Source organism: Chrysochloris asiatica, unplaced genomic scaffold, assembly GCF_000296735.1.
Source record: "Chrysochloris asiatica unplaced genomic scaffold, ChrAsi1.0 scaffold00257, whole genome shotgun sequence".
Taxonomy (NCBI): Eukaryota; Metazoa; Chordata; class Mammalia; order Afrosoricida; family Chrysochloridae; genus Chrysochloris; species Chrysochloris asiatica.
Window position 1 is genome coordinate 982,064 of NW_006408775.1, and position 15,003 is coordinate 997,066.

At 48.5% G+C, this 15,003-nt stretch overlaps 2 protein-coding genes across 2 annotated transcripts in view; both read right to left on the reverse strand.

Moving 5' to 3' along the window:
* Positions 1-1,715: 1,715 nt before the first annotated feature.
* LOC102834128 (mastin-like) lies at positions 1,716-8,863 on the reverse strand. The gene is made up of 8 exons (XM_006873936.1): positions 8,794-8,863; positions 5,090-5,203; positions 4,711-4,891; positions 4,197-4,474; positions 3,349-3,494; positions 3,181-3,250; positions 2,051-2,163; positions 1,716-1,763 (listed from the first exon to the last, which is right to left on the reverse strand). The coding sequence occupies exons 1-8, from the start codon at positions 8,861-8,863 to the stop codon at positions 1,716-1,718; spliced, it is 1,020 nt and encodes a 339-aa protein (XP_006873998.1).
* Positions 8,864-9,194: 331 nt separating this feature from the next.
* Positions 9,195-15,003, reverse strand: part of LOC102834522 — a 38,203-nt gene continuing 32,394 nt past the window's right edge. The window contains exon 12 of the mRNA XM_006873937.1: positions 9,195-9,397. Coding sequence (XP_006873999.1) covers positions 9,195-9,397 — 203 coding nt within the window. The remainder of the gene's footprint in view (positions 9,398-15,003) is intronic.

Consider the following 15,003-nt stretch of genomic DNA (forward strand, 5'->3'; position numbering starts at 1 on the left):
CTGTCCTAGCTACTTACCCAGGCTCCCTGTCACTTTTCTCCGTCTCTCTTTCTCTCTCCAGCAGACTGTGAGAGATGGCAGATTCAGTCCAAGAGGTTTGTGAGGTTCTGACTGGGGCACACTCCAGCAAACTCTCAAAACTCCTGACCCTAGGATCTCTTTCTCCGACTGCTCATATATGAGTAGCCCACTTTTCTCCTCTCTCTTCTCTCTTTCTCTCTCTCCCTCTGCAACTGACTACAAGGGATCACAGACCCTTTCAGGCCAGGGCACCCCTGGTGGCTCTCAAAACTCTTGTAAAGTTCTTTTGCCCAAGCACTCACTTCCAAGTAGTCTGTCTTTTCTTTGACAGGGTTCCAGATCTCAGAGGCCATTCTGCCAGATCTCTCCTCATTCAACACCGGTCACAAATTCCTGGGTCTAGATAAGTTAGCCCCCTGCACTCTCTCCTGAGGATCCCAGGAGATTCTGCCTCATGCCCTGATCCTCAGAGGATCACTTGGACTCCCCTGGCAGAGAGTGAGGGGAAGCCATAACCCTCTCCAGGCCATCTGGTCCGACAGTCGGACCTCCAGCAGTCTCTCTTCTCACCTGTGAAGAGAGTCTCACCTTTGGCAGTGACTCCTTGACCCACCCAAAATGGGAGTTGGGGCTTTGCAAACCACCCCTCCCCTCTAGGCTGTCTTCTGAATAACCTAAAGAAATAACCTAATAGAAATCAGTTGGAAAAATAATTAATTGATTTTTGCAATATACCCTGGTTGCAATTAGTCAGTGGCCAGGAAACGGCAATTTTGACTTTCAAATTTTAAGAGACATTGACAACTTATAAAAAGAAATGGCAAAATGGCAGGTTCCCCACTTTCAAGCCTTTCTCTCCCTTCCCTCCTCAGTCCCCCACCCTCCTCTACCCCAACCCCCTTTATCCCCAGATTCCACAAATGAGAATAAGCTCCGGGCCCAGTACCAAGGTCAAAATGATCCCTAATGCTTTTTCATCTCAGAGACGCTGCCAGCTATGAGGGTCCCACCCGTATCCATGTCCTCTCTTCCCTCTCTGATCTCTCTCAAATTGAGAATAGGCTAGGATCTTTCAGCAAAAACCCAGCAAAGTTTAGAAAATAATTTCTCCATCTTTCACAGACTTTCTCCCTGACCTAGCGGGATGTCTATACCATCCTCAGTAGCAAATAACTCAAGGTTCAGAAGAAAACCCCACCCTTTTCTTCTCCTGCTTAACTGAAACAATGACTAAATATACCAAACTTGACCATGAGTCACCAGAAGAGAGAACTTACCTCCATCCCCAATCAGCATCAGATATTAGAAAGAAATTACAAAGATTAGAACGAGGGCCCCAAACCCCTCAGGGAGAGCTCCTTGACACTGCCTTTAAAGTCTTCAATAAAAGGGAGGAAGACACAAGGGCAGAGAAAGAAAGGTACCTCCAGCGAAAAATTCATCTACAGATGCTGGCCTCCACCCATAACCCTATCATGGGACACAAGGCTGTCAACCCCTCAGGAAAGTGTTTCCGGTGTGGAAATGAAGGCCACTGGGCAAAAGCATGCCCTAACCCTAAGCCTCTTACAAAGCCGTGTCCAACCTGTGGACAATGAGGACATTGGAAGATGGACTGTCCCACACAGAGGCCTCCTCTCAGAGCGGGAGTCTCTCCCCAAAACCCTGAAAATGGCCTGGTGTCCCTCCTGCCACTAACCGAGCAATGCTGTGGCCGGAATCTCACAGCCTCCCATGTCCCCCTGAGTTCCAGGTAAAAGGGAGTGTCGCTGGAAAGACAGTCTCTTTCCTACTTGACCCGGGGGCCAGCCTATGTGTTCTAACTGAATTTGCTAGGCTGCTTTTTCTTTCACCGACTACAGTAATAGGTATGAAAGGACTCCCAGAAACCCCCCTCCAAACACCCCCAGTGCCCTTCTTCCTGGACTGCTTCTGCCTCCAGAGGACCCTGGCCTCCATTCTGGATATGTGGGGGAACAGAGAGGAAGGAATCTCCAGATAAGAAATGACCATTATTCTGAGCCATGACCTTCCCTGGCCCTGGCGCAAACATGGTCCTCCTCCAGCAGAGGGCGCCAGCACTGGCAAGAGAGGCCACAATCAGGAAGCGCTCCTGTCCCTTCATGTCTCCTCTCTGACCACCTACAGCCAACAAGGCATCAGGAGCAGGAGAGAGGTCCAAGCTGTGGAAATTGAAGATGAGAGGTTGGACCCACCCACAGCCCCTTTCTGGCTGGACCTGGGTTAGGAGAAGCTCTAAACGGGATGAGAGACTGAACTTAGAAATTGGATCAGAAGGACTTTTCATCAGTAAATGAGATGGACTTCCTTCTGCTCAGATGTGGCCTTCATTGAGATGAGGGCCGGATGTACTGGTCATAGAGAGCAGGATGAGAAGAAGAGGGCAACGTTCTGCTTTCCCCTGTCCATTCCGGTCACTGGGATCCTCACTTAACGTGGTCTTTTGAATCATGTGCTCAGCTTTCTGTCTCCCAAACATACAGTGAGTGTTTGAGAGGAGGGACTGAGTTTGTTTCAAACCTGGTGAGGGAGGAGGAAGGGAGGAAGTCGTTGAACCCAGCTAATATTCCTTGGAGCGTTCCAAGCTCGTGTCTCAGACCCCAGGTAGGAAACTCCTACACCCTCAGCAGCAGATCGCACCCTCTGCCGTCAGCCCAAAAGGCAGCTACAGCTGTCTAGTCCCAATTTCATCACCTGGACTACCCCCTAGGAAAGCTTCACCCAGTGACTCTCTTGGCCACATCCACAAAAAAGACACTCAGCCAGGAACATGCTGCTCAGATGCTTTATTAGGACATGGGGAGTGGGAGGAGGCTGTGGTCCAGGGAGGCTTCCCCAGCCCAGCCTCATCTCTGGGAGGTCACTAATGTCTTCAGGGTGTCATCCCTGATGCCCCTTTCAGATGTTAAGGATGGGACCGGACTCAAAGGAGGGTATGATCACTGGGAGGATCTCAGAACAGAGGACAGAGGAAGACATGGGGGTCCCCAAAAATCCTGGAGTGTCTGCCTCTGTCAGCAGCATCCTTGTCCCTGCCCGGGACTCAAGGAGATGGAGAAACATGGTTGTGAATCCATTTGTCATAGTATGGCACTCGGGCATAGATTCCAGGAAAGCCTGGATTGCCACAGCCCTCACCCCAACTCACCACCCCTACCTGGAGCCAGGTGCCCCCCAGCTTACAGACCAAGGGGCCCCCAGAATCTCCCTGTGGAAGGAAAGAACAGGTGGTGAGCCTCATACTCCCTGAGAGTTTGGAGCAAGGGCAGCAATCGGGAGACAGATATCTGGATGTGAGGGTCTCACCTGGCAGGAGTCCCGGCCTGAGCTCCCAGCACACAGCATGTCCTTCAGGATGACCTTTTTGACCTTCCTATATTGCTGTCTGCAGACCTCATCATCCACGATGGGCACCTCGACCTCCCGCAGGTTGTATGGTGCTGGCAGTTGGACTGTGGAGAGAAGGTGAGTGAGCCTGGGGGACACGATGAAGGGACTGTGCCCCTCCCCCATCACCCTGGTCCATCAATGACCATGGTAGTGTCTCCACAGATGTCCAGTGCAGAAGCTAACCCTGTAACTGGGAGAACCACATGCCAGATTCTGGAAGCGCATGCCAAGCCTCCGTTTCCCCAGATATGCCCTGGGGAACACATGGCCCCTCGCATGGTTTCCTTGTGCTGACAGGCTGGTACGCTCTAGTGGGCACCAGGCTCAGGAGAGACTCTGGGGTGGGACTTTCCTAAACACCCCCCCCCCCACTAGAATGTTACTGGGAAAATCAAAACAAGTGGTTCCCCTAAAAATGCAGACTCAGGGCCCTGGATCAGAGTGGACGTGGGCCATTTCCCTCAGTCCCTACTGGCCTCATTTCCCATCCTCCCCCTCAAGATGCAGGGAGCACTGGGGACAGGAATGGCTGTGCAGGGACTGAGGGAGAGGAAGGGCAGAGATTGCCTCCCACCTCATCTGGTCATTGCCTGAAACGTACCCTCTTGAGATGACCAAGTCCAATCCCCACCCACATCCATCCCCAGAGGGTCCCAGGGAGACTGAGGCCCTCCCTATTGATAATACTGTGACGATACCCACTGTATCCTCACCCCCTTCCAACCCTCCCCATGCCATCGGGACCCAGTTATCCTGACTCTTACCCTTTGGTTTGATGTTACCCCATCCAGTCACCCAGCACTTCATGCCTGCAGGGACTGTGAGCTTCTCATGAGCAAGGGTGACCAGACTGACGCCCTGAGACAGTCTCACGGGGGCCCCCAGCTTGACAAGGGCCACATCTGCCCCACCTTCACCTTTCAGCACAGGGTTGTAGTTGGGGTGGGAGATGATCTCAGTCACCTCCTGAAAAAGGTCATTCTGCCACTTGGGCTTCACTTGCCCTACTTGGACCCTAAAAGAACGAGGCTCTAATCTTTTCCTAGGGGGATGAGAAGACCAAAAGTGTCAGAACTGAGGCAGAAGCTACATCAGCACAGTAGCAGGAGGTGGGTCAGCCTCTCAAAGTCCAGAGCATCCCGTCTGGGGCAGGGAGAGACCCCAGGTTACTGAATCCCCTTGGACCCAGGACTGCAGCCACCCCACCCAGGAAACCCCACAACACGCACGGCACTGTTTACAATGTAGTCGCCCAACCATGTGTCGAGGGTCACTCACCCTTGAACGCAGTGAGCTGCAGTCAGCACCCACTCACGGCGGATGAGAGAACCCCCACATATGAATGCCCAGCCATTGTCTCCTGGGACGTAGACCCACAGGCTGACCTGCCATGGCCACTTGCCAGGCAGGGCATCATGGCCCCCCACAATGCCCTCAAGCTCTGTCTCTGGGCTGGGAGCTGAGGAGGCAGAGCAAGGGGTCATGTGGCAATCCTTCCCAGAACTCAGCTCAGCCTCCCTGCTCTGCACCTACCCCGCAAGATCAGGAGTGAGCCTGGCCATCCTCAGAGGGGTCTCCACACCACCCCAGGGCTGCTCCCCAGATTCCAGATAGAGGCTTAGGGATTGGGCAGGCATTGGAGGGGATTAAGACACACCTGGGGTCATGGGCATGGTGGCCCCCAGGAAGGGGAGGGTCAGCAACAGCACCCACAGCATCTGCAGCAGGAGGGGAGGACCTGGGTGAGGAGATGGGGACAGGACCCCTGGGTCTGGGATAGAGAGGGTAGGGTGTGAACAGGCTGCATCCTCACCTCCAAGGGCTCTGAGCTCTCTGCCCCGGACACTGTCTGAGCTCCTTTATTGTCACTACCCAGGAAGTGGTTAGGGGCAGGAAGCCTTATCTGGGTAGGACACTGGCTTCTTCTTCAGTGGGACCAAGGGTGGCTGATGGGAGATTTGTCCCACAGCAAACATGGGGTGTCTTCTCTAGCTGAACAAAGAGCTGGGTGCTAGGTGGAGCCGATGAACAACACATGTAGACAAATAAAAATAAATCAATAAATAAGATGCTATGAAGACAGAATTGTGTGGCACTGTGGGTTCAGCACTGGACTGCAAACCACAAGGCCAGCAGTCCAAGCCCACCAGCTACCCCTCAGAAACCCCACACAAGGTCATCATGAGTTGGAACCAACTCAATAGCACATAACAACAACAACAATGAAAACAGAAACACAGAGCTAGGGATAAAAGCAGGGGCATTGGAGGCCAGATTTGCGTGGTATGGGGGTCAGACTATGGAATGCCAGTCTCAGGCTTGCTGGAGGACTCAGCCCCATTCTAATAAAGGACAGACACATTGGGCCCAAAGCCAAGAGCCTAAAGTAGTCAACCCTGCTCTCTCCTCACAGACCAGACACAGTTTCTCCTCCCTCTAGCCCCAGATGTACCAGAGGCTAGAAAGGAAGAGACCCAATACGGACAATGTGTGTCTCAGAACCCTGCAGTGTCTGTCAATCCCTACATCAGAACAGCCACCCCCCAACAATGCAGGCAGTGGGCACCCAGGACGGGGACCTGAACTCTGTCACCAGGCCCAAGTAGGTGGACGTGGTGGGCTTCCTCCATCCCAAGCCCTGCTTGTCTGCAGGAAGCCCCTGTTCTCCCTCCCAGACCAGCCCTAGCAGAGCCAGCTCACCAAATGGGTCAGTGGGGGTCCTAGGACCTGAATGACAGGAGATGGGCTACACAGGGGTCAGCCAGGAGTCACAGACCCAGAGCTGGACATAATAGCAAGCCCATTCTTCCTGTTTGGTGACCCCAGTCAAGAAGATACCCAATCTGGTCACACAGGAAGGAGATATGGTTGATGACAGATGATCCATCCTGAGACAAGTGTGGGAAACCCGAGTTGCAGCACCGAGGTTCGTGTCTGGGAAGAAATCCCCCATCACCGTGCTTATCCTCGCTGTTCCTGGAGGACTCAGTCCATGGCCCCATGGGAAGCCACCAAGGACAGAGACATCATGAGCACGGTCTATCAGAAACAGAAACACGAGGTTTCAGGGTTTGGGATGAGCAACGTAAGTGCCACTTGCAGATAACAAGACTTTCTTACAAGAAAAGCCAAAATCATCAGCTCACAGGTTTGGAAATTACATGCCCAAATTGTCTAGGTGGAATAGAAATGCTTTAAACATATGGCAGAAGACTAAGAACTCTGAACTCTTGTATACCACCAGCTAATGAGTGCACAACTTGTAACTTTCATATACCATCAACTAATGAGTGTACAACTCATAACTCTTGTATACCACCAACTAATGAGTGCACATAGCAGTAAAGATGCAATTCAAAGTAACCATACGCTTAATTTATACCATGTGTATATATGTGTGTGTATATATATATGTGTGTGTGTGTGTATATATAATATCTATGGGATATGGAAGACTCTGTATGAACAGCCACAAAAGTCTAAAGAAATGACACCATGAAATAAAATGTCATTCAAGACTCCTGAACTGAGATGCTGCCATCAAATATTAATTCTTCAAATTCCAAATATAATCAGAGTTCTGTACATATCTGATCATTTTCATGAACATTTCAAATCATTCCCAACTTTATGTGGAAGGTGACAGAGGTGCTCAGAAAACACACAACAGAGGTTGAGCGTTGGGACAAGTTACACTGCTGGTATCGGCAGTGAGCGTGTACCACTGAGGCAGACCCATTGCAGAGTGACCTGTACAGGGTTTCAGAGCCTGTAAATCTTGACAGGAGCAGAAAACTCATCTTTCTCTTCTAGAGTTGCTGGTGGGTCGCAGACCAGTGCTTACCCTAAACTGTACACTGAAATTTGGTCTGCATATCAAAAAAATTGTTATATACATTTTACTGCAATTAAAAAATTTTTGAGTTACAGGCTTGCAGGGTATACCACTTGGTTGGTTGATGATGCATGGAGGGGATTGTAACCATGGCAATGAAACAATATATGATAGAATGAATGTAAAACTGATGTTCTCCCATGTAAACTATCATATAATTCACAATAAAACATTTAAATTTTTTTTTGAGTTATAAAAATGGAAACTCGGTGGCTGCAGTACTAACTCCCACCAAGCTACTTTTTTTTTCAGGGTAAGCAGAGATGGGGAAGATGCTGAAGGATTGTAGACTTCTGTTTTAAGTGATTGTTGATTGGGTTAATTGTCAAAACTTGGAACACTAGCGAGGATATAAAACGAGCCTTCTCAGAAGCAGGATGGGAGAATCTCTCTACCAGCCAGGAAGAAGAGTCAGGAGAGGTGAGTATACCCTTTGGACCAGAGATCCCTACGTGTTGAACCTTCTCAACCCAGGGACAGAAAACTATGACACCAGAGGAGTGACAGAGGAGCAGAACCAAGAGCCAGAGTTGTCACAAGACACAGCAGTGGACTTCTCAGCCCATTAATCAAGTCAAGCTGAATAACTTGGAGCAGGAAATTTATTTGCACAGTAAGGCACCTTCAGGCACTAAATTGGGGGAAGTGAGTTTGCTGACCCACAGAGCAAGAGCCAAGGGTCTTCAGGCTAAAGCTTATGGTAGAGCCGTGTGCCCTGTGAGCATTTATCACCAGCCCTAAAAGAGCTTTGTAACAGTGCTGGAGCAGAGCAGAGTCCAGGCCAGGGGCCAGGGACAGAGGCACAGCAGGGGAAGGGCTGTCCTGACTGGAAAAACTGTACCCTGAACACTCTGACCCTGGATTGTAACCTGCTACCATCCCTAATCATCCCAAACCTGGGAGTAGGCTGTCTCAGTTCTGTGAGGCCATTGCCATGAGTTGTAGGGCCTGGCTGGCGAGAGACTTGAGAGCTGTGAAAGGAGGCTTGGGACCACTGTTGCAGTAACCTTCATCTCAGGCAGGGTGGGTAACACCCTCAAGAATGACAGTAAAGTCATGAGCAAATAAAGACAGAAACACAAAGGACAACAAGAGAGAGAGAAAAGACCACCATCGCTACAGAATTAACAAGGAACTGGAGATCAGGTGGAGAAGATGAAGAGGTTGCAGAGGAGGGAGGTGTGGTGCTGACTCCGTCTGGGCGTGTTCAAAACCACCTCACTGCTGAGGAGGTCACACATGACCACAAGGAACCCCGGGGACTCAGATCCTGGAGAGGTAGGCCGTGGAAACGATGATGTTGACCCAAAATCTGTGAATAGAAGAAAGTGTTTGAAAGTCTCCAACCAGAGCTCCTGCAGCCCCCAGCTACAGAGACACCTGAGCATCCCAACACCTACCCCAGAGTCCCTCTCTGAGCCCTTTATCTTTCCATCCCAGGAAGTGGTTAGGGTTGGAAGACTTACCTAGGTAGGGCACAGGCTTCTCCTTCAGTGCGACCGATGGCTGATGGGCAATTTGTCCAACAGGAAACATAGAGTGTCTTCTCTAGGTGAACAAAGAGCTGGGTGGATCTGATGGACAACACATACAGAACAGATAAAAATAACACGCTGTGAAGACAGAAAAACACAGCGAGGGATAGAATCAGGGGCACTGGAGTTAAGTATCACTTGGAGACTCACCCCATTCAAAGGACAGACATGCTGTGCCCAAAGCCAAGAGCCTAAAGTAGTCAACCCTGCTCTCTCCTCACAGACCAGACACAGTCTCTCCTCCCTCTAGCCCCAGATGTACCAGAGGCTGGAAAGGAAGAGACCCAATACGGACAATGTGTGTCTCAGAACCCTGCAGTGTCTGTCAATCCCTACATCAGAACAGCCACCCGAACAATGCAGGCAGTGGGCATCCAGGACGGGGACCTGAACTCTGTCACCAGGCCCAAGTAGGTGGACGTGGTGGGCTTCCTCCATCCCAAGCCCTGCTTGTCTGCAGGAAGCCCCTGTTCTCCCTCCCAGACCAGCCCTAGCAGAGCCAGCTCACCAAATGGGTCAGTGGGGGTCCTAGGACCTGAATGACAGGAGATGGGCTACACAGGGGTCAGCCAGGAGTCACAGACCCAGAGCTGGACATGATAGCAAGCCCATTCTTCCTGTTTGGTGACCCCAGTCAAGAAGATACCCAATCTGGTCACACAGGAAGGAGATATGGTTGATGACAGATGATCCATCCTGAGACAAGTGTGGGAAACCCGAGTTGCAGCACCGAGGTTCGTGTCTGGGAAGAAATCCCCCATCACCGTGCTTATCCTCGCTGTTCCTGGAGGACTCAGTCCATGGCCCCATGGGAAGCCACCAAGGACAGAGACATCATGAGCACGGTCTATCAGAAACAGAAACACCAGGTTTCAGGGTTTGGGATGAGCAACGTAAGTGCCACTTGCAGATAACAAGACTTTCTTACAAGAAAAGCCAAAATCATCAGCTCACAGGTTTGGAAATTACATCCCCAAATTGTCTAGGTGGAATAGAAATGCTTTAAACATATGGCAGAAGACTAAGAACTCTTAACAACACTTAACAATGAAGAATGATATCTGTGAACAGAACAGAGTGTTTGAAAGTTTCCACCGAGAACAGCTGGAGCCCCCAGCTACAGGGACACCTGAGCATCCCAACACCCACCCCCGAAACAGGACCTGATTTATTATCTGGAGAAAGTGAACCAGAGAGACTTAGGACCCAAGAACTTCCAGAAAGAGGAGGGAGATGTGAGACCCAAGGTTGAAGACAAAAGGATTAATGGGCTGTCAGCAACCTGAATGTATCTGGACTCTTTCCTCTGTCCCTGCACTCAGGGTTACCTCCTAGAAGAAGACTGGAGAAGTCTTTCCCAGTGGACCTGAAACCAAAAAGGCCCGCTGAATTTCCAGCAAGATGGCGGCCTAGGCAGCCACTACACAGGCGTTCTGCACCAAAGATCTGGGAGACAAAATGAACCAGACCCAGATGATAGTCTGACACCCTGGGCTTCAGAGGAGAGGCTGGAGATGTGGAGTAAGTGGAGAAGTGGAGCAGGGGTGCCAAAGAAGGAGGCTGGCTGACTGGTGAACAGCTGTCGGCCAGCTTTGGAGAGACACACAGATGGGGTCTGACGGCTCAAATCCACACACGGTGAGGCTGCCCCCCATGGACCTCCAGCGCAGACCCTGCACTCCCAGAGTTTAGAGCCTGGCAGTTTGAGCCAGTGAGAGGCCAGGGACCACCTGGCACCACCTGGCACCTAGGTACAGGCCACTTCTGCTCCAGGTCCCAGAACCCGCAGGGTCTCCAGTTTCATCATCAGCCATCTGTGCCCCCTGCACTCTGGTTCTGACAGAACTGAAACCAGCAACCTGAAGGGCTACTTCCAGATTGGGTGCCCTAAACCCAGGCAACCCCTAGGCTTACAGGAACTCCATCTCGGGTTGGGGACTCTGACCTCACACCCCTCCTCCACTCACCTTCTGACTTCCTTGGCTGGCAGAAGCCCCCCAGAGTTTTCTATTCTCTATGTCCAACAACTACACTGGGTTTTTTGTTGTTTGTTTTCCTTTCATTTTTCATTGTTTTTGTTTGTTTATTCTTTCCTCCCCCTCCTCTCCTTCCCATCCCTTGATTCTTACCCTTTCTATCTCCACTTTTGTTTTCTCTTATTTTCTTCTGCTTCTCATTTCCACCCTCTTTCATTTAAGCTCTTGGTTTTTCTTCACAACTCTTGAGTCTCCTTCTTTTCATCTTCCCTCTCTGTTTTTTTAGTGTTTTTTTCTCTTTCTTTCATTTTCTCTTACTTTTCTCTTGTTAGCGGATTTTCCTATTCCTCTTTTCTCTTTTTAGTTATTATGTTCTTTTTTTCTTGTTCTGCCCTTTTTTTTTCTTTTTCTCCTTCACTATTCTCTGTTTTTGCTGTTGTTTGCTTGTTTGTACTGTTTTGTTTTCATGTGTGTTTTCTCCTCTTGTCCCACCTGACAAGAGACACAACCATACTCTCTGCAGCTCTACCAACTGGACTAGAGCCAACACCAGCTCCTCTACCACCTGACCAACCACCATGAGCCAAACCCACGCTAACCTAAGCTGCAGGAATAATGAACAGAAAGCGATGCACACGTTTCCATTTTCTAACAACATCCTCCAGGAGACTTACAACACACCAACATACAATCATCAGTTGAGTGCAAGTACAACAGAACCTCAGTGTCTCAAAGATTTGAATTCACATGAAGAACCAAGATAGAATGGCTCAAATAAATGAACAAGATGTGAAGCTGGAAAACTTTCCTGAGGAAGAAAAGGTAATGGAGCTATCTGAGACAGAAATCAAAGGAATGATATTTAGGCATGTTCAGTCTATTGACAGAAAGATAAAAAAAAAAAAACAAAAAAACAAAGAGAATGCAGGAAAAACTTTAGTAAAACACTACAAAAACAGAGAGACAAAATCAATGCAGATTTTGAAACAATACAAAACCTGCTAATAGAAATCCAGAAGATTAATAATAAGACCTCAGAAATGGACACTACATATACAAAACTCTGAAAGAAAAAAAATGCCAACCAAGAACCATATCCAACAAGCAGACCAGCCTGGAGTGGCTAGAAGAACAGAAGATACTTCTCGAAAGAAAGACCAACAGGAAAAATACAAAACAATATAGGCAGACTGACTGATTACTACAAGAACAATCAAGTTGCTCCCCCAGGAGACATCAGGCAAGTGGTCGGGTCCACTTAAAGGACATATGTTGGACATAAGGGGAAATGAGGGAAAAACAGCAATGAAGCTGCAAGCTAAGTCCTACAACATTCAATAGACTCCTGTGAACCTGGGTGGAGATCTGGTTGGCCAGCAGTGTAGTAAGACCCGGGGACTTTTGGCCCAGAGTCAGGACATAGCCACAGAGGACTAGAGTGGAGAGTGAAGCGTCCATCTGATAAGAAGAGAGGGCATATGCACAAGAACACCCACACTTGCAGATAATACCCACTTGACCTGGCTTCAATGACTGGATGATTAGAGCTCAACTAGAAAAAGAAAGAAGAGGAAAAAAAGAGTAATCTGATACAATTTGATGAACTTGACCTACATCTATGGATGCAGTAGCTCAAAAGAGAGAACAAATCTTTACAGTGAGGATCATTCCCACCCCTTGCACACATGGAGAGGACAGGGATGGGCAACTTTAACATTGGCTACCCAAAATGGGGGGGCTACAAAGGCAAGAAGTGACTGGCTTACAAGCTTTCAAGAGGGAGCCTAGATCCAGAGAGCATGGAGGAAGGTAGAATCTCCACTGAGTAGTATCCAATCTGTCTAGGTGGTGCTGATGAAAGGAGATGTGGCTAGTTCTCCTGTGATACAATAGTGAATAATTGTTATCAGGACTGATTGTGAGGGTTGTAAATGTAAAAGTAGACATTTCATAGCAAAGGAGGGGAGTGATTGACTTTGCAATCTAGGAGAAGAGGTCCCTTGGACCATCAAGGGAGAAGAATGGAGAGCGGGACCCTACCCAGAGAAGCAGTGATGCCTGAGATGGAGCCAGAGATGATGACATGGAGAGATGGAGCAGTTAGGGACTTTAGACACAGAGAGGGAGAAGAACTGTGTGCTGACGACCAGGGGACAGGCTTGCAGAGTATATCCTTTGGTAGGTTGATGATGCATAGAGGGAATTGTAACCATGGCAGTGAAATGATATACGATAGGATGAATGTAAAGCTAATGTTCTCCCATGTAAACTATCACATAATTCACAATAAAACATTTTTTTAATCATATCCAGCAAAGATGTCCCCCAAATACAAAGACAAAATTAGGGCATTTACAAATAAACAGAAATTTAAGGTATTTGTAATGACCAGACCAACTTTACAAAAAGTACTAAACAATGTTCTTTGGACTGAGAACCCACAACAGCAGACAACAACCTGAGATAACCATACATGACAACACCAACCAGAACTCAATCCATATATAAAGATATTTAAAGTAAAACAAACCTACAAGATTGAAGTAGGAAATCAGAGATATCAACATATAATGAAGTAAACTACAAAAAAGGGGAAACAGTGAGTACACAGAACTTTCAAGTGGTAAGGAGTCAAGTAGCTCTCTAGATAAAACAGATTATTTCTAATGGGGAGAAAATATTAAATTGCAGGGTAGCTCCAAAGGAAACACAGCTTCACATCAAAATAAAAGTAGAATATTGGAAATATTTATAAAGCAATGAATAAAATAAAAAGAAAACCCACAAACAAAATGAATTCAGTGTAGTAATTTATGTAGAACAAAGAAACTGGCAACATCACACGAAAAAAACACACAGCAAAATGACAGCAATCAATTCATACCTATCAATAATTACACTGAATGAAAATGGATTAAATGTACCAGAACCATTCCCCAACAGAGGTACCCAAGACTACAAACACACAGAGCCCTGAGGTGCAGACAGGGCAGACACAAATCTCCTAACAGGTCACCTCATGTTATGGTGGGATACCTGATCACAGCCAGCTAAAACCAAAGTGGACATCTGTCCTACAATATTTACAATAATAGGTGTGTGTTTTTTAAAGTCACTACTCGTGGTGGCGTGTCACTGTAGTCATAGAGAACTAATTCAGGGACTGGGGGTGCTCACTCCTAACAGGAAGGGGCCACATCTGCAGACTCAGAGGGTTCGTGGGATGTGGAGAGAAGTTTCCAGTCCATGTTCAGGACCCTACTTTTTTCCCACGAGAGCTCTGACATGGCCTCCCTATACCTACCTGGCAATAATGTCTCCTTCTCTGGAGGTTGGTCACTTAGACCATCTGACCTGGCCCGCGCTCTCCACTCCGCACCCCCCCCCCATTTAGGAGGGGAGGGTTTCAGATCTCCAGGGCAACACACTCACATGCAAATGCTCACTGCTGAGAATCACATACAACTTCGTTCCTTTTCCAGTGTCTCCACAGGCTTAGCAATAGCCACCCAATTCTACTGCCCAGGCAGCTATGGTCCTCCACACTTCTCAGGCCCTCAACATGCCCTTCCACCTGCATGCCACCCCGCTCACCGTGCTCAACTCACGCCTGCACAACTGCACTACCAGTTTGCAGTGTACTCTGGGGTGAGGGTTTGTGCCTGGGAAGCTTAGGAACCCGCTCTTGGGATCATTCCCATGGAAGTGGATACAGAGCAGGAGAGGATGACGGGAGAATATGAATGATAGATGGGTCAGGCTATAAGGTTTCCAGTCATTCATCTGACCTTCAGGTGGAGACGATGCCTTGTGCTGGACTAGTCTCCTAAGATTTAGCAGTTCAAACCCAACCAAGAGTACCTAGGAAGAAAGTCTGCTAATCTGATTCTGTAACGTTTACAGCCAAAGGACCAAAGCAGTTCAACTCTCTAATACATGGGACCCATGGCTTGGGATCAAGTGATAACTGTGGATTTCATTTTGGTGGGTTTTTGTTTGTTTGGGGTAATTCCTATGGGATTTTGATCATTTCTTTGGGTCCTGCTCTTTTAAATGTTAAAGAGCAAAGATGTCACTGTGAGGACTAAGATGCACCTCACCCAAGCCAGGGTATTTTCAGTCCCCTCATATGCTTGGGAAAACTAGCCAATGAATACGGAAGAAA